A 27,300-nucleotide genomic window follows, 5' to 3' on the forward strand; every position below is an offset into this window, starting at 1 on the left:
ATTAGTTGGTATTTCAGATATTCTAGCACGGACATGTCAAGTCGATTTTCTGAAGGAACCTTCCGACTTATTTCCAGGAGTACACGGTAGGGAATTTGAAGTCTACGGGGCTCCCCTCTTTAATAGCTTCGTACCTAGACCCACTGGAGTACCGACTGGCTTAAAATCTGCCGTTCCGAATCACACCTGGTCGTTGATAAAACCTCGCTGATGCACAGCGATTTACTGTCCTTTTGCCGAAATTAAGTGCCCAAGCGTGTGCTTCACCTCGACCTCTTTCGACAGAAGTTCACCAATTTCGGAGATCTCGATGGAAAACACATTATGATGCAGTTACCAATTTACAGCGTTCCGAATTTTAACGTCAAATAAAAATTTTATTATCCACTTTTGTAAATAAATAAAATATATGTACAATTGGTATCTTTCTTCTGTATTAAAACCACCAAGGCGAAACACAGGAGTGAGGAAAAATGCAATTTTTCAACAACAAGACGCCATTAAAATTATATCGGCCCACCGATTGACTTTCGGACAACGTTGCCAAACTTCTCAGCATGGCTTGTAATTATAGACGGCTGTGGTAACATGAAGCAGCATTTCATCGTTGCATCCCACCCCGGCGACCATTACTATCCCGGCATCGGTCACCCCGGCGATTTATACCAGGCGACGACCTATCTAGTATCTCTGCGACTATTGCTTTCCCGGCAATGGTTATGCACACTTTCATAACGCCGTCTGGGCGTCTGCCCAACCCTAGACAAGGAAAGAGAGGCCCAACCTGTACTATATGGTCTAAGGCCCAACCTCATTTCTATTTTTTTTTTTGGACATAAATAATGATATGAAGCGGATGTCAAATTTGGACATTTGGTACCGAAAGTGGCTGTTATTGTGTCTGGGCGCATTGTAATTAATGCTTAGAAATAGGTATAGGAGACCGAAATATGCAAGGAAGCTCAAATAAATTGTGTTGTTTACATAATTGCCATCGGTGGAAAGGGCCCATTTTTAAAAAAATGCGTTTTACCGTTTACCTACGCAGGTAGATACCAAAAAACTTTACCTACCTATAAATGGTATAATTTCAATTTGGTACAAAAAGCGCTTTCTTTCGGTGATCCAAACGCGTTTGGATTTGTCAAATCACGTTCTTTCGAAGTGTGATCTTATAATCATGATTGCTAAAATCGTGAACAAACTGAACATAAAAGTTTTATGACACGAATTCCTAACCTATAAATGCAAGGATATTTTTGCTCCAATGTTAGATTAGTCAATATTTGTAACTGAAGAGGAGCATAATCGTGCAAGTACTTCCACTTGTATTTAAATTATTTTCATAATCCAAACAAAAAATACGTAATTCGAATGCAAATGTGCGCTACGTAAACTTAACCAAACTTTGATTCAAATTCGCGCGTTCTTTCGTAAAACGTGATCCTACGAATCACGATCTCGAAATCATGATTGCGCAGTAGCCGAAAGAAAGCGCCTTATAGTCCCTATTCAGATTGTATTTTATCTAAAAAGGCAAAATCACACTCTATAAAATAGCAAATAAGAAAACTTAATTCCGGTGAATTGTTTCAATATGATAAACATGAATTTGATTCATATTTTTACCGCGTATTAAATGTTTTCCATCTCTCCGATCGCAGAGTTCAAATTGCCGGGACGACCGAAGCCGGGATTGCCCATCGCCGGGAAATCGGTGTCGGGATGGGAATCGCCAGGATGACCGTGGCCGGCATTTCATATATAGCCACACTAAGGGTTTGAACTGGAACTGAAAAGCACCGGAACTGTTACTCAAAAACTTATGGTAACGGGAACCGATACTGGTACTGTTTTATTTATTGCCCCCCGTAGCATTACTTTGTGAGAGGGATACTTTATAAACTTGGTTCTGAAATGTTGGTGTAAAAACTTCTTAGATTTAACATTAGTAGTTACTGATGGTTATTAGTTATGTAAGAACGATATTTTATGGTAGTCCTTAATAACGAAAAAGTAAAATGTCAACGCAACCCCTATTTGATAAATATGGCAAGTTGACTGGTCAAGTATGCGCGATTCTGCACATATGGGTGCAATGGCGTTAAGGGATCGTGTTAAGGCAGTTAAGTTGCGTACGCGCTCTGGTCACGATCGTATGAGGGATGAGGATGCAAAGTAGAGCATCGCAAGTACGAGTATTAGTGAGTTTGGCCATAGAGTAAATTTACTCTACTTATGGTTTGGCGTAATAGCCCTTTAATGTGAGTGTCTCCCGCCGACCCCCCCCCCTCCTGGACCCTGGATTTATAGCTTCAGATAAAATTAATTCATCAAAATTCTTAAATTTTACAATATTGTATGGAATGGGATGGGAATGGAAAATTTTACGTTTATTTAAAATTTTTTTCATTTCTTGAATAGCAAATTGAGTTAAAGTTTTTGACCCTCCCTATATTTTTTTCTGGCGGCGGCCCTGGGTGGTGAGTGTCCCCCCCCCCCCCCCAGGGCGTTTATTTATTAAAGTACATTTAGCAAGCCTTATATCGTTATAAAGAGAAAAATTTGTCCTTTTTAAAAATGTCAAAGCCAACTATGACTATCTACCATTTAAAAAAATTAAAGTTTGTATTATAACTCAAAAATTGTAAGATCTAAAAATAAATTAGTATGTTTATGATGTTAAGCATTAAAATGTCTAAAACTTTTATTTGTGTCATTTTGTTGTATTTCTAATAATAACGATTCTACAACAGTTAATTGAAAAATCACTAAATCTGTTTTTCGCTCATATCTAGTGAACTGTGGATTTTTTTCAAAAAACAAAAGCATATCTTATATAAGCTCTTAAAACGACAACTCTTTTCTCATTTAACCGAATCCGTATGTCTTATGGTTTCCGAGGAGATCCCAATGCTTAAAATGAAAAAAAACCCACCCTGTATACATATAACGTTATATACCTACTCTTTGCTTAAACCTTGGAAAATATAGGAAGAAAGCTAACGGCTTTGTTTATTCACAATGCCACATTGTAGTTAATCTGTGACAATGCTAACGGTAATATGCACTTCGCGTTGTGTCCAGAAAATGACCTTCAGTGCGCATAAGTAATTACCGACAGGAAAGGAAAAAGGCCAACGTGTTACATTCCTCCGGCACCCCTGACTACAGGATACAGGAGGCGGGCTGCTCAGGGCTTCCTGGCCCTCTTCAGCCAGAGAACGGGATTGTAAGGATGGGTAAAGTTAGGGATGGGAACGGAAGGAACGGAGTTAGGGTGCTGAGGGGGAGAGTACTGCTCCAGCATTTGCCTCGTAGATTTCAACATAATGCTAGCATTATGCGAAGCTACGTATGTCTGAGGAAAACCCCCTGACAAAACCCCAGACAGAGCAGTCGGCAGCGGGATTCGAACCCACAACCTCCCGAATAGCATCGGTGAGCGCGACCACTGCGCCACGTGCCTCGGTTACCGACAGGAGGATCCAGGATTCCAGGACGTGGCAATTTTCAATCGCATAATTTACAATTTTACACTCATTTTGCCAGCGCTCTTGAGAGTATTTACATAAATCTTTCATCTTACACTTTAAATCTGTTTCTCGTTGGTGTTTTGCGTGTGTACCTACTTATGACTTTTCGTCTACGAGCCCTAACACAAAAATGTTCGGACATGAACTAATATTGTTAAAGTTTGAATTTTTCTTTTTATCGATTAAAAATCATGTTTAATTAATGTCGACATTGTGTGTGACATTTAATAGTATATTATTATACGAGCATATAAAGTGTGCGATTATGACACGAGGTGAAGTTTGCAACACGAGCCGAAGGCGAGTGTTGTAATTTTTCCGAGTGTCATAATCGCCTTTATATGCAAGTAAAATACGCTATTTTATCTACGACTATTTATTTAAATAGAAAATGCGGCATCTGAATCAGTTTGAAACGTAGCAACTTCATAGCGGTAGCGCAATGTACGCCTATGGTTTGGTTTGCGTTCGTTCATTCGTTGACGGTATTTAACCTCAAATCTAATTCAATGTATCGCAATGTACCTAAGTGGCGAACTAAATATGCAATTTATCTAAAGTTCCCAGAAGTCATTAATTCAACACGTAATTACCTACACGTAAGATTATTTATTGCTAATATAAATGGTTGTCATTCATTTTTCATTGTTTTAGATTGTGACATAACCTATGGGAGTAAGGTGGATATTTATGTGATGTACCTATGTACAACTATTCTCTAAATCCGATCCCGATGTATCAATTATGCCTGCAGAAATTGTTACACAGCTGCCAAATGGAATACAATATTTTGTTTCGCATACATAATCTAATTTTTCAAAGACTTCGTTACGCTTCTCCGACCTGCATCCAAGAAGTTTCTTCCTCTTTTAGAAACGAAGTTTAAGCAATGAAAGCATAGTTTTATTGCAAATTTAAGGGCAAGAGGTGTTTTTTATTAGTTAACGTACATATTGTAGCCATCTATTTAAGTAATTTGGTCAATGCCTAGTATGTAAGACCTGTTACGAATTATCAATTCTTAAAATAAATCATGCAAAACGGTGGTTAAGTGCTACGACAATTTGTATCCTTTGTTGTCAACGAGTTTACAATATGTTATTGTTTTGTATCGTGGCACAATTTCGACAACAATACCACATATGTTGTACGAAACATATTTCTCTTCGTAAAAGGCTGAAACTTATAGGTTATACCTAGCATAATCTTCAAATGGGGCTTCCGATAATCCATTATGCTACAAATAATGCCTTGTGAATATGAAGGTATAGATACTTTAAATACAAACGAAAACCTTATTCATGCTCATGCAGAATATTTGTATCAGCGAAGGTATCTGTCGTTAAGTAACGTTGCCTGAACTTGCCAATGACTTCAGGTATTTTACAAGTTTATTTCATCCCATTTTATAAATATCGCACATATCTCGTCATAGGGGTGGATCAAGTTCCTGTATTAATTGTTTTTCAAATAAACCTACAAAGTTAAACGTACGTAACCCGAAATCTCTCATTTCTAACCTAAGAAATGCTTAATTCAAAACAAAACTGACAGGTAGTACATACGAGATGGGCGGTTCTATTTTTAGTACATATGCAATTATGAACTTATACCTTACTTATACATATGCAATTATGAGAAATATATAGTGACATAAAGTAGTTGTATATAAGGATTTTAGAGGAACCGATAATAATGCATATCATAATTCGCTAAAATATAGTGACGTTATTTGAGCGTTATTTAATAGTCGTAGATAAAATTTAATAGTACTACATATTAACAATATTGTTCTTAACCAATTTGATGTTAAACATTAAAGCTAATCACATATTTATAACAACACAATATTTGGTTGACACATAAATGTTCGGACAATATCTAATATCGACGCCAAAAAAAAACAAAGTCAATAACTTGTTACATCTCCTCTTGCCTTACTAACTGCATTTATTCTGCTAGGCAAAGTTCTAACGAGCTTTTCACAGTCTTCTGCGCTAAAAGCATCCCATGTTTTGTAATTTTATCCGCAAATCGGGAATGTTTGTCTGTGGATCATTTCTTAAATGTTGCTTCATTTTATGCCACACGGTTTCAATCACGTTTAGATCGGGACTACTGGAAGGCCAGTCAAGGACGGAAATATCATTTTCTTCAAACCATCTTTTCGTCGTCTTGGCCGTGTGACATGACGCCCCATCTTGTTGGAAAGTAAAATTTCCATCAGATGATAAACTTTGAAGTGACGGTAATAAGTTGGTTTCAAGGATATTTTGGTACTTTTCAGCGTTTACTGTACGTACCGTCTACAAAATGAAGCTTCCCAACGCTGAAAGCAGACATGCTTCCCCATACCATTACACCTGATGGAAGCTTTACTTTTCTCTTTAGGCAGTCTTTATGATATGCTTCATTTTTATTTCTGATAACACGCGATCGGAGGTCACCCACACAGACATCAAATTTTGATTCATCGCTAAAAATGATCCTTTTCCAGTGCTCGTACGTCCATTTTGCTCGTTCCTTAGCCCATGCTAATCGTCGTTTCTTTTGTTTTTCAGTCAGCAACGGCTTTTCGCCTAAAGCGAACATTGTGCTGAAATAATATGACTAAATATGCCCTTAAACGGCACATACCTACCTTATAAAAATGTAATCCAGACTTATGAATCCACCTTCGACAAGTTTCTCGTGACACATTTTCAGCTGTTTCTTCATTCCATTTTGCTGTGATGTCCCGGACGGTAACTCGACGACCAGCTTTGCAAATCTGTACAAGAGATCTTTGCATTCTTGGAATGACCTTACGTGGTCTACCAACACCATTTCTTAAAACTTCAATAGAACCCGTTTCTCCATACTTTTTTACAATGTCTGCCACCGTAGATTTCGCAACATTTATTTGTTTACCAATAATATCCCGAAAGGTTTTCCCTTGATGAAACAAACAATCTTAAGATTAAACTTCTGATGGCACTATTTGTTGCTTTACCGCGCGACATTTTCGGGAAAACAGATTCAGTGAACTGATTTAAGTCAAAATGTCACTTTGATTTCCATGGTTTCCATGGCTTACTATTTTTTTTACATTGTGTCCGAACTTTTATGTGTCAGCTAAATATTACATTGTTATAATAGTTATTTATGTATTAAGGGCATAAGAGTGATGTTTATATTCTCGAGGGCGACGAGTTAAAAAGCTCGAGGGCCTATGGCCCGAGAGCTTTTTAGTCGCCCGAGAGTATAAACATCAGTTTATGCCCGTGGTACATATCATACACAATTTTATGTTTTACAAATAGTTTTCTTCGTCAAAATTCGTTTACAAAATAATTCATTATGTTTGATCAAGTATGCGTGGTTCGAATTTACTAATGTAATTGAAACCATCCAAACGTCAAACGTAATTTTAAATAATTCAATTCATCGTGAATGAGCAAGAAGTTCCAGAAACTACGAAATAAGGCCAATCTTATGATTTAGTAGGTATTGACAATTAATAATTGACGTTTCTAATTTTCAATGACCTGCAAATATTTGTTTGTTTTGTCATTAAGTATAAATGAGTTACTATGGTGATACTTAATGCCCTAGGGCATAAAGTGGTAAAATGTGCTATGATAGGTTAGTACTAAGACATAAATATTATTTTCCGTATTGCGTATATATAGTTTAATATCATTTTAATTGAAAACATATTTGTTAATATGATGTACAAGCAATATATTTAAATATCTTATAATACAAAATCAGGATTTTTAACCGATAAAGGAAAAATTCAAACTTTAAGAAACAAATATAATTAATGTCCGAACATTTTTGTGTTAGGGCTCGTATGACCAAAACTAAAACACCGACTAGCTTCTCGAAGCGTTTTGCTACCTATCTGCAATATAATATTTTACATTATTAGCATGGTTAAGAAGGTTTTTACTGGCGATAGGAGAAGTTGACTGGCGAGCCATCACGCGTCATCTCCTAGAGATAGAAAGTTATATAGCCTTGGAGAAAGAAGAACATTTATATAATAAAATACTCGTATGTAGAAACTAGTAAATCGTTACTCCTATCTCCTATCTCACAGAGATTCCAAACCACTTGAGTTCCGAAACATATGTCGTGTTATTCGTCTTTAAATTTCATTAAAATTTATGCATTACGAGATCGTGGATTTATTGCATTTTTTTTATACATATATAAAAATAATTATGTCTATATAAGAGGTGATAAGTAAATTGTTGACTTATTTCCATTAGCAATTCCCATGATATTTGTATGCTGTAAATTCTATGCCTTCCATCCTCCATTGACTTCGATTGCAGCTCCATTAACATAGGAAGATTTACTCGATGCCAAAAAAGCTATGACTTCGGCAACCTCTAAAGCAAAAAAGATGGATGCTTAATTTTGAGTTTCATTTAATGTCAAAACAACTAATTTTTTAACTTTTGTACCATGTTACTACAAACCATTTTTGGCAAAGAACTGAAAATCCTATAAGATTTTGTGTTGTTGATCATAGGCCAAAATTGGTTGTTTTGACAGTGAAAACCACAAAATTTGTGGCAATATAATATTTTTTAGAGGTATTCACGCAAGCTTTCGGCAAATTCTAATTTGTAATAAAGTTTCATAATTATTTAAAATTTTCTAACAAATAACTTACATAATTTTCATGAATACCCCTATTGTAAATATTTCTGTAAATATGCAAATACGAATAGGTACCTTCTGCATGGCCTATTCTTTCACAAGCTATAAGCGGCAAAACTAACTCCAGATCTTTTGCTGGAACAAGATTCGTCATGGGAGTCGAAATAACACCAGGTAATATCGTATTACACCGAATTCCATGCTTCGAAAATTCCTTTACAACAGTTTTAGTCACAAGTTCAACCCCAGCTTTGCTTGCGCCATAATTTGCTTGGGTAATGTTACCAAACTTAGCAACTGTGCTGCCGATATTAACAAAACTTGCGTCTGGTACTTTATTTTCTATTATTGCCTGGGCGAATATTTTTATAACAAGAAACGTGCCCTGTAAAAATACGATCCAATTTACTACTATGTCAGGATACACAACGGAAAAGAGGTAGATACAGGACGCGCACTACAGCACGGTGCAGACCGAATGTGACATCGGCAACTGCCGGGAAAATGAGTCGATTGAGATTCTTACTTATTCAGTGGCGTTCACTTGAGCGTATCTTACTATAGATAGTACAGTATCATGCTCGTTATCATGACTGCGGCACTGGAAACATTCAAGTGAACCGCGCAAACTCGTTCACTGCGCATCTAAACTCTCGCCATGCTATAGCGCGCGGCCTGTATATGGTCAATGGTGTGAAATGTGTGCGATAACAATACCCATATTCATTTACAAGCCATGTCGTGAAATTGGCAATGGTGCAGGTAGGTTAATTTTGACAGATAGCTGATAGTAAAGATAAAGATACAGTAAGTTAGAAAGTGTACCACTATAGTAATACAATTAGAGAACGCATGACGCTTCCCGTTTATAAATTATACAGGGTGGTGCCTAGCGCAACGCAGCATAGGGATTTCAATGGTACCTAATTTCTTTATAGTCAATTACTAGCTCCCCTAATTATTTTAGAGTAAAAGTCTAAATACGTTTTTTTAGAGAAAAAAATACTGCATCTGTTCATACTTTTAGTTATAATTTTCCATTTTTCAAAACCGTAGAAATCGATAAAATAAAAAATTACATTTTTATAAATCAGTGATGCTTTGGAATCTTTTAACAAACTACAAGCGCATCGCATCTAAGTTATCGTTGTTTGACGTCGAACGATTTTCATATTAAATTCTGTTTCAACTAACCGACGCAATAAAAGGCATCTTAGGGTAATGTTTTTTTAGAGAATGTATGCTGCATCTGCATCAGATACTATTTGTTTATCATTTTCCGGAATCAGAGTACCTACATAATCGAAGAAAAAAAATTGATTTGAAGAAGATTTGTTCCTAAACTTATATTCTGATTTTCCGCTACTGCAGCCAAAACGTTGAATGTATTGACGTATTGTCGTTTCCCTGATGGTTTTGACGGACATTTTGAACGTTATTGCACTTGCAGTTCTTTAACTAATTTAATATACGTCAAAGGCATAAATGAAACGTGATCGCTGTTTTTTTTAGGTAATTCCAAGGCATATTTGATTTATTGTAAAATGAACCTTTTTATTTTGTCGATTTCTACGGTTTTGAAAAACGGATAATTATGTAATAGTATGAACATATGCAGTATTTTTTTCTCTAAAAAAAACGTATTTACACTTTTGCTCTAAAATAATTAGGGGAGCTAGTAATTGACTATAAAGAAATTACCATTGAAATCCCTATGCTGCGTCGCGCTAGGCACCACCCGGTATATGAATAATATTCTTGCAAAATTTAATTTAATAAAATGAAAATATTTAACACATTTTTAACATTTACATGTTTGCCACAAAACTTATTATTTTCAAATATTTTTTTTTGAAAATATAAGAAATCATTAAAGTGTCGTTGGATTGTAGGTAAATGACTAATTATCGGTTTAAGCTAATTTAAAACCCGGCCTTTACTTATATTACAGATAAAAGGCTTATATGCTTAAGATGGTACTCGTAGACATAAAATGCGATAAGCGATTATACTAACGTGCAACATAGCCAAACCCTACAGCACAGCTTGTAACTTGTAAGTAGGTAAAGATGGCAATGCGTTACTAACAAATGGGATACGGTAGATATTTTCGAACCTTTAAGTTAACATTCATGACATCATCAAATTCTTCCTCAGTCATATCTAAGATAAAATTATTTCGGTTTATACCAGCACAGTTCACCACTATAGATGGTGGCTTTTTATATTTTTCCAAAATTTGGTTCAACGAACTCTTAACGCTATTAAAATTGGACACATCCACTAAATGGCTACTATGATGACTGGCCCCATTGCTGTTGGATGTTTGCAATGTACCGATTGTTTCTTCTGCAGATTTTAAATTTCTATCAGCTGCTACTACTTGTGCACCTTCTCGAGCTAGGACTTGACATGCTGCTCTACCAATTCCCGAGCCACCGCCTGTAAAAATATCCATTTCAATATACTTATTCAGAAAAGAATGAAATATCGTCTATACAGGGTGTTCCTAAATATGATGTACATGCGGAAGAGCATAAGTCTTTTATTCTATAACTTAAAGCTCACATAAACATAGGCCCGCAAGCGCTTCGTTACATATGCAAACACAAGATACTTTTTCAAATGCAAACTGTCCAAAATAATAAACAGACAAGTATTATCCCCCAGATCCGGCAATGCAGTTTCGCATTACCCTATAGATACCGTTGGGGCAAAATTGCAAGCAACGACGTAGCGACATACCTATCCATGTCGAAATGACGCTTCACGCCACTTTCAAATCTCGGTAAATGTTTGACTCGGATCGGATGGTACGACTACGATCTCCGAGTAAAAGCCTATCACACAATGAAAAAAATAAGGAATATGAAATATGGAATAAGAAATAGTGACGCCGTACAAGCAAAACACAACACAAAAATAGCAACAGACTATAAGCCAATCAGAACACTCATACCGTTTGAATTTATGACGTGCTGAATGCTTTTAACCTCATTGTTATTATTACACAGCTGGTAAGTTGTCCAAACTTGAATTTTTTGTTTGTAATTAAAAGGTACAAGTGAATTAACACCCCGTACTTGTTTTATTTTAGGTTAACAAGGTAAAATAATGAATATAGAATACGCGTACGCGCCTCTTCTAATGTCATATTGGTTCGCAATATGAAATAAGGAATAAAAATTCAACTGAACAAAATTATTATTTCTTATTTCCTAGGCTTATTTCATATTTCAGTGTTGTGTGTAAATCCATACAAGTCAATAAATTGAAAATTGTTATTCCGTATTTCTTATTCCTTATTTCTTATTTCATATTTCTTATTCCTTATTTTTTTCATTGTGTGATGGTCTGAGATTTATTTCTTACTATAAGAGTATACGACTACCTATAGATTGTGTTATGCTATATGCTAGGACCTTTATTTATTGGAACGACGTGAGACACAATTGGGACGCCATTGAATAAAACTACGAGTTTTGTGTGTCCGAAGAGATAAGGAAAATGAAATTTAATGGAGCAAACCAAAACATAAAAGCCAGAAAAAACGAGCAAGAAAAAACCTGGCATAGGTACATACTCACAGATAAATAAACAAATCAACTACGGAGAAAAATACAAAAAGAGAAATACAAAATCAAACATCCCAAATTGTATGTACAATGATAAATCAAGTACCTCTATTAAAAGGAGATGCAGTTAAAACAAATTAATAAAAGCGACATAAGTAACACAATAAATACAAATGAGTAGCAAGAGTAATCAATTTAGTACAATGACAAATTAAAGGCATCTACCTCGGCATCTACCGTTAAATTCAACCAAAACAACTAAAGTAAAAATGTTTCAAAACTGGGGACCCGAACCCAAATGATAGGTTCCGGTTCTGTTTATATTTAAGCGAAAATATTTATAACTGTTCCGATCCAGTTTCGGTTCTAAAAAAAATCACGTTTCCGTTCTGCGCATTTTTTTCGGTCCATAATGAGTATGGAGTACTGTTTTTAGCGCATTTTTTAAGAAATAAAAAAATGTGCTATTGTTTGCACTTCTGCCGTTTTGAACTACTTCTACGGGAATGGTCCTAGAGTCTTGGAATTTTTTGCAGTAGGTAGTCTATACCTTGAAGGTGTGCCAGACGGCCATCAAATTTCGCTGTCTAAAAGGGGGGCCCCCACGAATTATTTCCTGAGTTGCTGTTTTTGAAAGCAAAACGTGCATAACTTTTACATTAGTTTAAATTGGGGGGGTTAAACACATGTACTACCCTTCATGGTATTCTAATGAAAGGTTAAATTACCGCGGCTGCAACTACGGGGGTGGCACTCATGGAGTAATATTTTATCAATTTTCCGGGTCCCTGTTTATATCCGACTCGTGAGTGTTGCCGCCCAACTGGACATGATGAGTAACGGGCAAATATTGACTAGAGCATCAGCTATCAATTAGAGAAAACCGAGAGGCCGAAATCTCAAAGTAAAAGACAGACATATAGGCATCAACAAACAATTTAATCAAATTCATGAAGAGTTGATAGCACTTGAACCCCAGGTAATAGTCCCAGGTGTGTATTGTGCAAGAACAATTAACAAAAATAATCAACAAATTACAGTTAGACTAATCAATTTAAATAATAAAGAAATCATACTGCAGAAAAACATTAGTAGAGTTCTATAGATCCAGTAGACCAAATTTTAGAAAACCACAACAAACCCCAAAAGGTCAATAAAATAGACATTGCAAATCTAAATTGGATTCAAGATAATTTTGATTTTAGAGATTTAGATGAAAAAACTATTGAGCTTTTATATACATTATAATTAAGAGATACGCAGACATTTTTGAAAATGAGATCAAGCTAACGTAACTCACAAAATCAAACATAAAGTTATATAATAGGTAGTTACGCTGATAGTTGCACAAAAAACAAATTAAAATCATGTACCTAATTGATAATGAAAATACCATGTCCTACGGCAAATTTGCTGTTTACAATAATACAGTCGAGTTTGACCAATTCATTAGGGATAAACCTAGTGAACTTGATTACCTTCAAACCATTATCTGTGACAAAAACAGTTTAATTGCCACCACTTAAAGACAAGATTAACCTATGACAAGATAAAATTGACCTTATGAATAAACTTTATTCCAGCAACAATTCTAAACCAAATGATATCGGCGCATGCAGTCATTGACATGGATAATTCTAATCCTAAGGTTAAACATAATATCTTGCAAAATTCTAATCAAAATATAAATAGGTATCATAACTGTACACGTACACCCATAAAAATCTAGATCCAGTTGGCAGAACGCCACAAATTGGAAATTTCCCCAATCACGTAAACTCTAATTTACTCTAATTGTAAAAAAAACGCTTTAACAATTTTTCATACCAATGTTCGATCTCAAAATTCCACGGGTAACTTGAGATATTGCAGAATCAACATGGTTTAATATATTATCTATTATTTTTCTTTTTTATCCTTTATCTCATTCCGTCAAAAATACAATATGTTATATGAGGCCCATAAGAAACAAGTTAAAAAGTAATCGTAAACGATTTACATAAAGCGCATTTCCACTTGCATTCATTTCCCATTTGTAAGATGCAACTTCTGTTAAAATCGTAAAAATCCGGCCACAAATATGAAAGATAGCGTTGCACATGGGCAATCCATTTTTGACGTGCTACTTCAATTTCAGTTTATGAGAAGAATTTCATTTCAATGCTTTTCTAAATAAGAAAGTTGGAACTGCGCATGCGCAAACCTAAATTTTGAAACTAATGTTAGATTTTCCTTTGTTCCAAGCGCCTAAGTATCAAATTTCACTTAAATGCTTCCATAGATAAAAAAGTTGGCACTGCGCATGCGCAAAATAAAATTTTGAAACTGGCGCTAGATTTTCCTTTATTTCAAGTGCCTATGTATCACATTTCATTTAAATTCTTCCATAAATAAAAAAGTTGGCACTGCGCATGCGCAAAACCAAATTTTGAAATTGGCGTTTGATTTTCCTTTATTCCAAGTGCCCATGTATCAAATTTCATTCAAATACTTTTATAAGTAAAAAAGTTTGCAATTCGGTTTATAAATGGTCGAGATGCGAAAAGGGCACTGTGAATTTTGAATCGATTCGATTCAACTTTGGGCATTGCGTATTATATGGCTAAAGCTATGCCCATATTGAATTTCATGCAATTCAGTTCATAACTAACGGAGATGTAAGAGTGATCGAACATTTCTAAACAAAGTTATCGTTCACACGGACAGATAGATGGACAGACAGACAAAGGAACAGACGGACAGACCAACAGGCAGACAACAGATAGCAATGCAAAGTTATAAACGATCTCTAGGATCGTTAATAAACGGCAAAAGTGTAAAATTATGGAACATGTAAAAAACGGTTTTTTGTTTTTTTACAATAACTTTTTGTAAGCGGTACAGAAAAAATTCCTTCCTTGGTGCAAGACTCGACACCATAACGAACCAAATAGCGAAAAAAGTAGAACAATAGCTCTTAAAATAAAAAACTAGTAGCGTCGCAAAGTTAGCGGACGGACGGACGGACGGACGGACGGACGGACAAAGTGGCCACAATAGCGCATTTTTTTTTTAGCGCATTTCCACAAAAATAAAAAAAAAAATGCGCTATTGTGGCCACTTTGTCCGTCCGTCCGTCCGTCCGTCCGTCCGTCCGTCCGTTCGTCCGCTAACTTTGCGACGCTACTAGTTTTTTATCTTAAGAGCTATTGTTCTACTTTTTTCGCTATTTGGTTCGTTATGGTGTCGAGTCTTGTACCAAGGAAGGAATTTTTTCTGTACCGCTTACAAAAAAGGTTATTGTAAAAAAACAAAAAACCGTTTTTTACATGTTCCATAATTTTACACTTTTGCCGTTTATTAACGATCCTAGAGATCGTTTATAATTTTGCATTGCTATCTGTCGTCTGCATGCTGGTCTGTCCGTCTGTTCCTTTGTCTGTCTGTCCATCTATCTGTCCGTGTGAACGATAATTTTGTTTAGAAATGTTCGATCGCTTTTACATCTCCGTTAGTTATGAACTGAATTGCATGAAATTCCATATGGGCATAGCTTTAGCCATATAATACGCAATGCCAAAAGTTGAATCGAATCGATTCAAAATTCACAGTGCCCTTTTCGCATCTCGACCATTTATAATCCGAATTGCAAAATTTTTTACTTATAAAAGTATTTGAATGAAATTTGATACATAGGCACTTGGAATAAAGGAAAATCAAACGCCAATTTCAAAATTTGGTTTTGCGCATGCGCAGTGCCAACCTTTTTATTTATGGAAGAATTTAAACGAAATTTGATACATAGGCACTTGGGATAAAGGAAAATCAAACGCCAATTTCAAAATTTTGTTTTGCGCATGCGCAGTGCCAACTTTTTTATTTATGGAAGAATTTAAACGAAATTTGATACATAGGCACTTGGAATAAAGAATCATCGAGCGCCAGTCTCAAAATTTTCTTTTGCGCATGCGCAGTGCCAACTTTTTTATCTATGGCACCATTTAAGTGAAATTTGATACTTAGGCGCTTGGAACAAAGGAAAATCTAAGATTAGTTTTAAAATTTAGGTTTGCGCATGCGCAGTTCCAACTTTCTTATTTAGAAAAGCATTGAAATGAAATTCTTCTCATAAACTGAAATTGAAGTAGCACGTCAAAAATGGATTGCCCATGTGCAACGCTATCTTTCATATTTGTGACCGGATTTTTACGATTTTAACAGAAGTTGCATCTTATAAATGGGAAATGAATGCAAGTGGAAATGCGCTTTATGTAAATCGTTTACGATTACTTTTTAACTTGTTTCGCTATTTGGTTCGTTATGGCGTCGAGGCTTGCACCAAGGAAGTAATATTTTCTGCGTTTATTGCTAAAAAAGTTATTGTAAATAAACCAAAAATTTGTGTTATACTTGTTCCATAATTTTACACTTGTGCCGTTTATTAACGATCCTAGAGATCGTTTATAATTTTGTATTGCTGTTTGTCGTCTGTCTGTTGGTCTGTCCGTCTGGCCCTTTGTCTGTCTGTCCGCGTGAACGATAACTTTGTTTAGAAATGTCCGATCGGTTTTGAACTGAATTGCATGAAATTCAATATGGGCATTGCTTCAGCCATGTAATCCGCAGAAGTTGAGTCGAATCGATTCAAAATTCACAGTGCCCCTACCATTCATAAACCGAAATGCAAACTTTTTTATTTATAAAAGTATTTGATTTGATATATAAGCACTTGGAATAAATGAAAATCTAACGCCAGTTTAAAAATTTGGTTTTGCGCATGCGCAGTGCCAACTTTTTATTTATGGAAGAATTTAAACGAAATTTGGTACATAGGTGCTTGGAATAAAGGAAAATCAAACGCCAGTTTCAAAATTTTAGGTTGCGCATGCGCAGTTCCAACTTTCTTATTTAGAAAAGCATTGAAATGAAATTCTTCTTATAAACTGAAATTGAATCAGCACGTCAAAAATGGATTGCTCATATATGCAACGCTATCTTTCATATTTGTAGCCGGATTTTTACTATTTTAACAGAAGTTGCATCTTACAAAATGGGAAATGAATGCAAGTGGAAATGCGCTTTTTGTAAATCGTTTACGATTACTTTTTAGGGCATTTCCACAAAAATAAAAAAAAATGCGCTNTCAAAATTTGGTTTTGCGCATGCGCAGTGCCAACTTTTTTATTTATGGAAGAATTAAAACGAAATTTGATACATAGGCACTTGGGATAAAGGAAAATCAAACGCCAATTTCAAAATTTGGTTTTGCGCATGCGCAGTGCCAACTTTTATATTTATGGAAGAATTTAAATGAAATTTGATACATAGGCACTTGGATAAAGGAAAATCAAACGCCAATTTCAAAATTTGGTTTTGCGCATGCGCAGTGCCAACTTTTTTATTTATGGAAGAATTTAAACGAAATTTGATACAGAAGCACTTCGAATAAAGGAAAATCAAACGCCAATTTCAAAATTTGGTTTTGCGCATGCGCAGTGCCAACTTTTTTATTTATGGAAGAATTTAAACGAAATTTGATACATAGGCACTTGGGATAAAGGAAAATCAAACGCCAATTTCAAAATTTGGTTTTGCGCATGCGCAGTGCCAACTTTTTTATTTATGGAAGAATTTAAACGAAATTTGATACATAAGCACTTGGGATAAAGGAAAATCAAACGCCAATTTCAAAATTTGGTTTTGCGCATGCGCAGTGCCAAGTTTTTTATTTATGGAAGAATTTAAACGAAATTTGATACATAGGCACTTGGGATAAAGGAAAATCAAACGCCAGCTTCAAAATTTTATTTTGCGCATGCGCAGTGCCAACTTTTTTATCTATGGAACTATTTAAGTGAAATTTGATACTTAGGCGCTTGGAACAAAGGAAAATCTAACATTAGTTTCAAAATTTAGGTTTGCGCATGCGCAGTTCCAACTTTCTTATTTAGAAAAGCATTGAAATGAAATTCTTCTCATAAACTGAAATTGAAGTAGCACGTCAACAATGGATTGCCCATGTGCAACGCTATCTTTCATATTTGTGGGCGGATTTTTACGATTTTAACAGAAGCTGCATCTTACAAATGGGAAATGAATGCAAGTGGAAATGCGCTTTATGTAAATCGTTTACGATTACTTTTTAACTTGTTTATTTATGGAAGAATTTAAATGAAATTTGATACATAGGCACTTGGAATAAAGGAAAATCAAACGCCAATTTCAAAATTTGGTTTTGCGCATGCGCATATCATATATCATATTTATTATTTGTTACAAAATACATTCCATATACTTGTATAAGAACAGAACGTACGTAACAATGTGTCATGTGTAAAAATATAAATATAAATATTTTACATAAATTATAATGTTAAGGTAAAGCATACAATGAACAATAAAACAATAAAATCATCTTTCGAGATATTCGTTCAAGTGGTAATATGACTGCTCCATCAAAAAGTTTTTGAGCGTTATTATTGCGCAGTGCCAACTTTTTTATTTATGGAAGTATTTAAATGAAATTTGATACATAGGCACTTGGAATAAAGGAAAATCAAACGCCAATTTCAAAATTTGGTTTTGCGCATGCGCAGTGCCAACTTTTTTATTTATGGAAGAATTTAAACGAAATTTGATACATAGGCACTTGGGATAAAGGAAAATCAAACGCCAATTTCAAAATTTGGCTTTGCGCATGCGCAGTGCCAACTTTTTTATTTATGGAAGAATTTAAATGAAATGTGATACATAGGCACTTGGAATAAAGGAATCATCGAGCGCCAGTCTCAAAATTTTCTTTTGCGCATGCGCAGTGCCAACTTTTTTATCTATGGAACCATTTAAGTGAAATTTGATACTTAGGCGCTTGGAACAAAGGAAAATCTAACATTAGTTTTAAAATTTAGGTTTGCGCATGTTTAAGTAGCACGTCAACAATGGATTGCCCATGTGCAACGCTATCTTTCATATTTGTGGCCGGATTTTTACGATTTTAACAGAAGTTGCATCTTACAAATGGGAAATGAATGCAAGTGGAAATGCGCTTTATGTAAATCGTTTACGATTACTTTTTAACTTGTTTAACTTGTTGTATTAATTGAAGCCTATTTTGGCATGTCCTTAAAATAATTCACACCTCACCTGTTACGAAAGCTAAATTTCCACGTAGTAATCCAGTCATTGTAACTACCTAAGCTACTCAGAATAGTTATAAGCAGACAACACTCAAACGATACCACAATCAGCAAGAATGAGATGAAACCGTGTTTGAAAAAAACTTATTTATGGTCACCTTTATCGCATTGACTTTTAGAGTCAATGCTTATCGTTATCCCGTATCAGTCGTGTAACCTCTGAAAAAGTAATGGAGTGGTGGTATTTTGAAAAACCAACGTGTGGGGTAGAGAATTAAAGTTTATCACCTAGCTGCTAGCACAATAAAATAATAATAAATACGTAAGAACTAAGAACGAATGGCACGCGATACATTCATTTTGAAGTATGACCAGACCATAGACAGGTTAACGAAAAACTTACCTAAGCCTTCAAAAGAAAGGACAATTCGCAGATTAAAACGACAAAAAGGGTTAGGTTACATGAAGAGTCAGGGCCTTTTGATAGTTTAGTAGAAACAGATGCTACCACCGATAACTTCTCCTGTTAGCGAAGAGAATGAAACTTAATCAGTGGAGGTTCGCCTTCTCACATGGAAGAGATGAGGAAGTGTCACGCATGCCTTGACAATACTGTTAGTCGGTGACTCGGTGCAATTATACACGGTGCAGTGGAAGTAAACCGTTGCTTAGGTACTTTTCTACTGGAAAAATTTAGTGGACGGGGATGTACTCGTATATAAAAAATTATTTGACACAAACTAATCGTTAAAAAATGATAGTGACCGTTTTTTTCAGTACCTATGTAATTTATTTCGAGTATCCCTTATAGAGGTTTTCTCAAACACTGTGCTTATAAGAGCTTCTTCATCCAAAACTCGCGCGAGAATCGGCAGAAAAAACCAAATTTTTATTCCGACAAAAGCGTGGACGCAGGCGACCGGCGCCGATAAGTTTTAATCTGCTTGATACGTACACGCTAATTTGAAAACATTATATGATTTCCAAAGCGAGAAGCGCGAGTAGGCGCTGGTAACCGGTAAGCGATAAACCTGCCTCCACTTTGTTCGTACCCCAAGGTAAATACTTTAAACAAAGACTAAGGGTATTAGCATTGTTTAAATACTAACAATGGTATTATAGTCAATGCTGCAACCAAGAAAGATGCGAAACGCCTGTCATTTTGACTTACAAGTTAGATAGAGCACGGTACAATCAACACTAGACTAGACTAGACAGGACACCACTTATCTTCTTTTCTACCCGGCAAAACTGGTAAATTCATACCCATACAAAACATAAGCATTTCCAATGCTAAAAAATAATCCAGGATCATTGTTTAAATGTTTCATCCGGTATTAACGCATTTGATTGGCTTTATACTGCAGTATGCAGTCAATCAAATGTCTTAATACCGAATTAAACAATGATCCTGGATTATTTTTTTTTGCAACTGGCTGTTAGGTGCGTATACAGTGAAGTATAAGAAGAAATTTCGCCGAAAAGAAATGTTAATATACGCAAGCACATTTCAACTGAATTAAAATATTTCAACTGCAGATAGATAATATTAGTATTTTAAAAAAATGATTGTATCAGACGATTACTATTTATTTTACACAGAAAATGTGTACATGTTCCCATTATATGAAATACCTATACCTATATTTTTAGATATAACAACATTAAAAATAATAAAATTATAAATATCTAATGCATAAGAGGTGATCAGTGAAACATTTATTTACATTAGCAATTCCAAAGATATTTTTATGTTCTATACCATCTCTCCTCCATTGACATCGATTGAAGCTCCATTAATATAGGAAGATTTACTGGATGCCAAAAAGGCTATCACTTCGGCAACCTCTAAAGCAAAAAAAGATTATGGATATTAATTTTGAGTTTAATTGAGTGCCGAAACAACTAATTTTTGCCTTATCTACCATGTCACAAACCATGGAGGTAGCATAGAACGGACAATCCTATAAGTGTTAATCATAAGCCAAAATTGGTTGTTTTAACAGATCAGTTCAGTGAAAACACACATTTGTGGTATTAGAATATTTATTAGAGGTATTCACGCGACAGAGCACCTCGGTGTGACCCTACGAGGTCATTGGATTTGACCCATTTTTATTAGACTTGTTACATGTGGCATATAAGTAAGTCAACTGTGCAAAGTTTGAACCAAGTGTTCGACAGTTATCGTGTTCACGGACGGACAGACGGACACCATCGACTCCCGTATAAAGTTTGCATCGCTTTGCTCTGCCGCTTAATAAAGCTTCGTAATAATTCAAAACTTTCCCTGCCGTCGGCGCTTCTATAGTATTCTAACATATGGGTGCAAACTAATGCAAAACCTTACATAATCTTCGTGAATACCCCTATTTTTGTAAATATGCAAATACCTTCTGGATGGCCAATTCTTTCACAAGCTATAAGAGGGATAACTTTCTTCATAACTTTTGCTGGAACCAGGTCCGTCATGGGAGTCGAAATAAAACCAGGTAATACCGTATTAAACCGAATTCCATACTTCGAAAATTCTTTTACAGCAGTTTTAGTGACGAGTACAACGCCAGCTTTGCTTGCGCAATAATTTGCTTGGCCCATGTTACCAAACTTAGCAACTATGCTGCCGATATTAACAAAACTTGCGCCTTGGACGTTATTTTCTATTATTGCTTGGGCGAATATTTTCATGACAAGAAACGTGCCCTGTAAAAATAGCATCCAATTTACTAGGAGACACAACGTAAACGTATTGGGTTGTAAAATAAGTATAGCGTGAAATGTGTGCGACAACAATACCGTCTTTATTTACAAGCCAAGTCGTGAAATTGGTATGCTGCAGGTTCTATAAACTAATTTTGACAGATACATGTATGATAGCAAAGATTCAGTAATTTAGAAAACGTGCCACACCATGATAAAAGAAGATGCATGTCATTTTCCATTATTTTAAAATCATTAACTTACGCGGGGAGGGGGGGCCTTTTTCGCTTACCTTGATTTAGATAGACAAACAAACTTCCTTTGAATATAAAATTTTATATTCAAAGCTTTAGCGAAGCGCGGCGAGGCGTTTCGAAAGCAATTTGAACGAAAAAGGTGCTTCGCCGCGCGTAAGTGCGCGACGGAGTGCCGTTGGGTTATAAACAACTTTAATTATGGGCTTTAAGCTCATTTAAAAAAAAGGTGTTTACTTATCTATAGGCTCAAGATGCTTATAGACATAAAAATGATAATGTGCGACTTTACTACTAACGTGCAACGCAGCAAACTCTACAGCACAGCTTGGAAGTAAAGATGGCATAATGCGTTACAAATGGTATACGTGCATATTTTCGAACCTTTAAGTTAACATTGATAACATCTTCAAAATCTTCCTCAGATAACTTTAATATAAAATTATCTCGTGTTATACCAGCACAGTTCACCACAATAGATGGCGGCTTTTTATATTTTTCTAAAATTTGCTTCAACGAACTCTTAATGCTATTACAATTGGACACATCCACCAAATGGCTACTATGAGGGCTACCCCCATTGCTGTTTGATGTTTGCAATGTACCAATTGTATCCTCTACAGATTTTAAATTTCGATCAACGGCCACTACTTGTGCACCTTCTCGAGCTAAGACTTGACATGTTGCTCGACCAATTCCTGAGCCAGCGCCTGTAAAAATATGAATTTCAATACAATTCTACAGTTTTTCTTCTCAAAAATGAAGAATGAATTATCGTATATATTATTCCAGTAATTTCTATAGACAGCGAGGCGCCAAGGAACGAAGGTGGATGCGACGTAATTCTTTTATAGAAATATTACGTGTTTGAGCCAGAATATTCTGAAACGACCTTGAGAACTCGAGAACATTGTAAGAACATTTTTTAAAGAATGTTGTTTAGTATATAAGCAAATCGAATTGTGATTCGACTTCAGTTCAGACTTCCATGCATTCTTCTTATGATATATATGTAAATTGTGAGTGATAAATTATAATTCTGTTATAACTTAATAAAGGCTTTGAATATAATTATTCAAAGATGAAGGTCAAGTTTGTTATAAATTTATTGTTAATTAATTGTTATAAATAAACGACGTAATTAAATTTACGTTACAACATCTTTGTAAATATCAATTTTATGGAAACATTTTGGACATAAAATATTTACTAGTGCTTTTATTAAAAAACACCATAAGTACATATTAAGTATGCACCAGTACTGGAGTACCTACTAGCGTTGTGATGATCTAAGGGTCCCAGATCCACACTTTCAACTTACGTCGGCATCTATCCATAAAAAAATTCATTTATTTATTTCTAACATAGTCAATTCGATCGAAACGTTCACCCAGTTTTCAGTTAGTTCAACGAGTTCTTAGAAGAGTTTGTTCAACAAAAAAAAGGGGTCGCAATTAGTTCACCGCAATCACGCCATTCAAAATAAGAAAAATCCCTATCCCTATCTTACGTTCATACTAGAAAAATAAAACCACAGTCAACGCCTGCACGCCACTGTTACAAATGAGTGTACGTGACGTATATTATCAGACCTGGTAGGCATCATTGTTTACTTATTATTAACTACCAAAATGTTTATAATTATAGAACCTTTTTTTATTACTGAGTCTAAGTATAGTTTTTTTCTAGACATCTTAAAATAATTCATACCTCACCTGTTACGAAAGCTAACTTTCCCCTTACTAATCCAGACATTTTAACTACCTAACCTACTCTAAGCGGAGAACCTAAAATCAAAATTTTCTGTGCTAACTGAACATTTACACTGGATACACTGAACAAAAGATACCACAATCAGCAAGAAACCGTGTTTGAATAAAATAAAAATTAGTTTTATGGTTATCCTAACCATAGCAGTGGCGTAACATGTGAAAGATTACTGGAGGGGTGGTGTTTTTAAGAAGCAACGTTGGGGGTGAATTGAAGTTTATCACCCCTAGCACAATGAAATAAAAATAAAATATCGAAAAACTAAGAACGAATTGCACTCTGTACATCCATTTTGAGGTATGACCGCACAGACAGCGTTCACGAAAAGATCATGGGCGGAAAGTGTACCAAGGTTTAGCGATGTATCATTGTAGCTGAAATGGATTTTAATGAGAGGTTTAGAGATAAGCACTATGCATTAAATAAGGTAAGTCATCAAATACTGTACTTGGTAAAAATAGGATTGCCTACCTCAAAACTACAAAATTGCTCGCTGGCTTAAAATAATTTGTGTAGGACAACCCTTGAATATAGCTAGTTTGAATCCCCTTCTTCTAGGATCAAAAACCTATGGACTATTACTCTATTACTTATCACACAACCCCTGTGCGGTACGCAAATATGCCGGAATACAGAATTTAATTTTTTGCAGCATATTTTTAGATAAGAATGAATAATTCATTTTTTATATTTATTTACCAAAAATTTGATTATTTTAAAATTATAACACAAAATTGTACAGAGATATTTAACAAGTTAAAAAGTAATCGTAAACCATTTACAGAAAGCGCATTTCCACTTGCATTCATTTCCCATTTGTAAGATGCAACTTCTGTTAAAATCGTAAAAATCCGGCCACAAACATTAAAGATAGCGTTGCATAGGTGCAATCTATTTTTGACGTGCTACTTCATTTTCATTTTATAAGGAGAATTTCATTTCAATGCTTTCATAAATAAGAAAGTTGACACTGCGCATGCGCAAACCTAAAATTTGAAACTAACGTTACATTTTCCTTTGTTCCAAGTGGCTATATATCAAATTTCGTTTAAATGCTTCCATAAATAAAAAAGTTGGCACTGCGCATTCGCAAAAACAAATTTTGAAACTGGCGTTTGATTTCTCTTTACTCCAAGTGCCTATGTATCAAATTTCGTTTAAATCCTTCGGTAAATACAAAAGTTCGCACTGTGCATGCGCAAAAACAAATTTTGAAACTGGCGTTAGATTTTCCTTTATTCCAAGCGCCTATGCTCGTGCATTTGCACAATTGAAAGGATGTAACGTATGTATCAAATTTCGTTTAAATGCTTCCATAAATAAAAAAGTTGGCACTGCGCATGCGCAAAAACAAATTTTGTTATCGTTCACACGGACAGATAGAGGGACAAACAGACAAAGGAACAGACGGACAGACCAACAGACAGACAGCAATACAAAATCATAAACGATCTCTAGGATCGTTAATAAACCGCAAAAGTGTAAAATTATGGAACATGTAAAAAACGGTTTTTTGTTTTTTTTACAATAACTTTTTTAGCAATAAACGTAGAAAAAATTCCTTCCTTGGTGCAAGCATCGACACCATAACGAACCAAATAGCGAAAAAAGTAGAACAATAGCTCTTAAGATAAGGAACTAGTAGCGTCTCAACGCACGAGTGGACGGACGGACGGACAAAGTGGCCACAATAGCGCATTTTTGTTTAGCGCGCGCCATTTACATATACCTTGCGAGGCATTTTAAAACAGGTGACTAAAACCACAGATATACGTAAAGAAAAAACTTATAGTCGACTGTCGTTTATGGAAAAAGTACCCAAAGTGTAAACCAAAGAGCACATTCGGTCTATTACCACTTTACCAATTAATTTAGTCATATACTACGCTTCGTAGATTATCCAGAAGTATATACGGTACCCCGCATTTTTCAGAGAATTTTAAAAATGTGACTTTTTTATATGGAACACACTGTATATTATTATACCATATGATAGCTTATTAAATTATCTACAAAATCTCTTAATGCACCATAGTAATAATACGCATGAAATAAACAAAGATTATTTTCATTTCGATCTAAACAATTCAATAAGTTTCACAAATTTAAATGAATCACCACACAGATAAATTTACCTTGGGGCTAAGGCCATGTAATCAAAACGGAAACAAAAATTTAGCAATCATTTACAACAAAGATGAACGCGATTTCAAACAACATTGCATTGAATCAAGTCAATTTCAAAAACAAAGATGGAAAATTATAAAAAATATAAAAAGTTGTATACAAAATATACACAAATTATAAAAAAAGATTACTACCTGCAATAAATAACACAAAAATAACAACAAACATAAACTGCACAATGCCCGACCTATCAGCTACTAACCTACTAGAACAATTCAGATGACACACGACTTGGCAATATTGCAGGAGAATGTCATCTGTAACTTGCGTCACCTGTCACAGGCACTTCACTTGTCGTTCACTTTCGCGCACAGCCGTCTATAATTACAAGCCAAGCCATGCTGCAAAGTTTGGCAACGTTGTCCGTTGTCACTACAAAAATGCTGCTGTCGCTTCAGTTTCGCTACCAATTTTCATAGGGACTGACTTGTACTTGGGGTGTTTTTCGGCGAAACCGGGCGACCACGTAGTGCGTAGGTCATATTTGAGCTTGTACATGTACTTGAATAAATAGGTACAAGTAGGTACTTGTAAAGTATCCAGTAATGAGTAAAGAGTAACCTACTTTAGATATACCGTAAAACGGGGAACACTTTTCAACTTCAACTTGCTCTGTTTCTAACAATTCTGCAGAATAAATATAAGAAAAATCACGTCACATCCTATTGATCTACCGAATGACGAATGGGTCACATTTTCTAATCTAATCTGGCCTCAAAAAAAATGGCGTGTTCAAAGTTATACTGCGAGTGGGGTTACTTTGAACACCCATCTGTTTTAATGCATAAAATAAAGTAAACCCCTCATAATGGCAATAAAAGTGTATATTAGCATTGAGTAATTAAATCTTCACTCAACGATATTAGGCCTTGCACAATATTTAAAATCATTTTTTGTTAAATTCTTGCTCACAAACAAGAAATAAGTCCAATAATTGTATGTATTTATTAAAAAAAACACAAGTGGATATAAAAAATATTTCAAAGATAAGTTAAAAGCCTCTTTTATGCTTACAAACTTACAAATAAAGAGATAAAAAAACATGAATTGAATGACTTTACATAAAGAAACGCTGTCTATTCACAATTGCACAACCATAACACTCCACAACGGAAAATACAATGATCATACATATTTTCGTGTTCAAAGTGACCCCACGACGCATGTTAGTCGCCATTGGGATACCTATTCACCCAAACTTCATTTTTGAAATCGATTCTTGATCGATACATTATGTAGTCTTGGATGAGTAAGTATTGGAAAGCACATTCTTGTTCATCATCAGAAACCGACATTTTCTCTAGATTCACAATTTGGAGGGAAACGAAATTTAAGTTTGCCACGGTGCGATACAGATTTCTCTAATAGGTGTCATGTAGTAGAAACCCACAATTAAAAGAGGTTTCTTTCTAGAATTTGAAAATATCTTCATACTACACTCTGCGTTAGAGGGCGCAGTACACGCTTAAGCGCTGAGGTGATCAAAGTCACCACTGACCACACGAATCAA

General features: G+C 35.2%; 2 protein-coding genes and 1 long non-coding RNA gene across 4 annotated transcripts; 1 reads left to right on the top strand and 2 right to left on the bottom strand.

Annotated features, from left to right (window-relative positions):
* Positions 1-3,771: 3,771 nt before the first annotated feature.
* On the top strand, positions 3,772-4,593 carry LOC116165060. The gene is made up of 2 exons (XR_004144069.1): positions 3,772-4,135; positions 4,191-4,593. It is a non-coding gene; the product is annotated as an uncharacterized LOC116165060 (long non-coding RNA).
* A 3,099-nt stretch (positions 4,594-7,692) lies between these two features.
* On the bottom strand, positions 7,693-25,991 carry LOC116163285 (estradiol 17-beta-dehydrogenase 8-like). Of its 2 annotated transcripts, none has more exons than XM_031477162.1 (4): positions 25,925-25,991; positions 10,306-10,631; positions 8,265-8,574; positions 7,693-7,915 (listed from the first exon to the last, which is right to left on the bottom strand). In XM_031477162.1, the coding sequence occupies exons 1-4, from the start codon at positions 25,956-25,958 to the stop codon at positions 7,824-7,826; spliced, it is 762 nt and encodes a 253-aa protein (XP_031333022.1). In that variant the 5' UTR covers positions 25,959-25,991; the 3' UTR covers positions 7,693-7,823. The 2 variants fall into 2 exon arrangements, with proteins under 2 accessions (XP_031333022.1, XP_031333021.1); XM_031477161.1 differs by lacking the exon at positions 25,925-25,991 and adding an exon at positions 18,887-19,029.
* LOC116163284 (estradiol 17-beta-dehydrogenase 8) lies at positions 20,449-23,715 on the bottom strand. Its single transcript, XM_031477160.1, has 4 exons — positions 23,549-23,715; positions 22,218-22,543; positions 21,273-21,582; positions 20,449-20,727 (listed from the first exon to the last, which is right to left on the bottom strand). Exons 1-4 carry the CDS (start codon positions 23,586-23,588, stop codon positions 20,636-20,638), a joined length of 768 nt encoding a protein of 255 aa, XP_031333020.1. The 5' UTR covers positions 23,589-23,715; the 3' UTR covers positions 20,449-20,635.
* Positions 25,992-27,300: the final 1,309 nt, after the last annotated feature.

The sequence above is a fragment of the Photinus pyralis genome, unplaced genomic scaffold (genome assembly GCF_008802855.1).
Source record: "Photinus pyralis isolate 1611_PpyrPB1 unplaced genomic scaffold, Ppyr1.3 Ppyr1.4_LG2, whole genome shotgun sequence".
NCBI classification, from domain to species: domain Eukaryota; kingdom Metazoa; phylum Arthropoda; class Insecta; order Coleoptera; family Lampyridae; genus Photinus; species Photinus pyralis.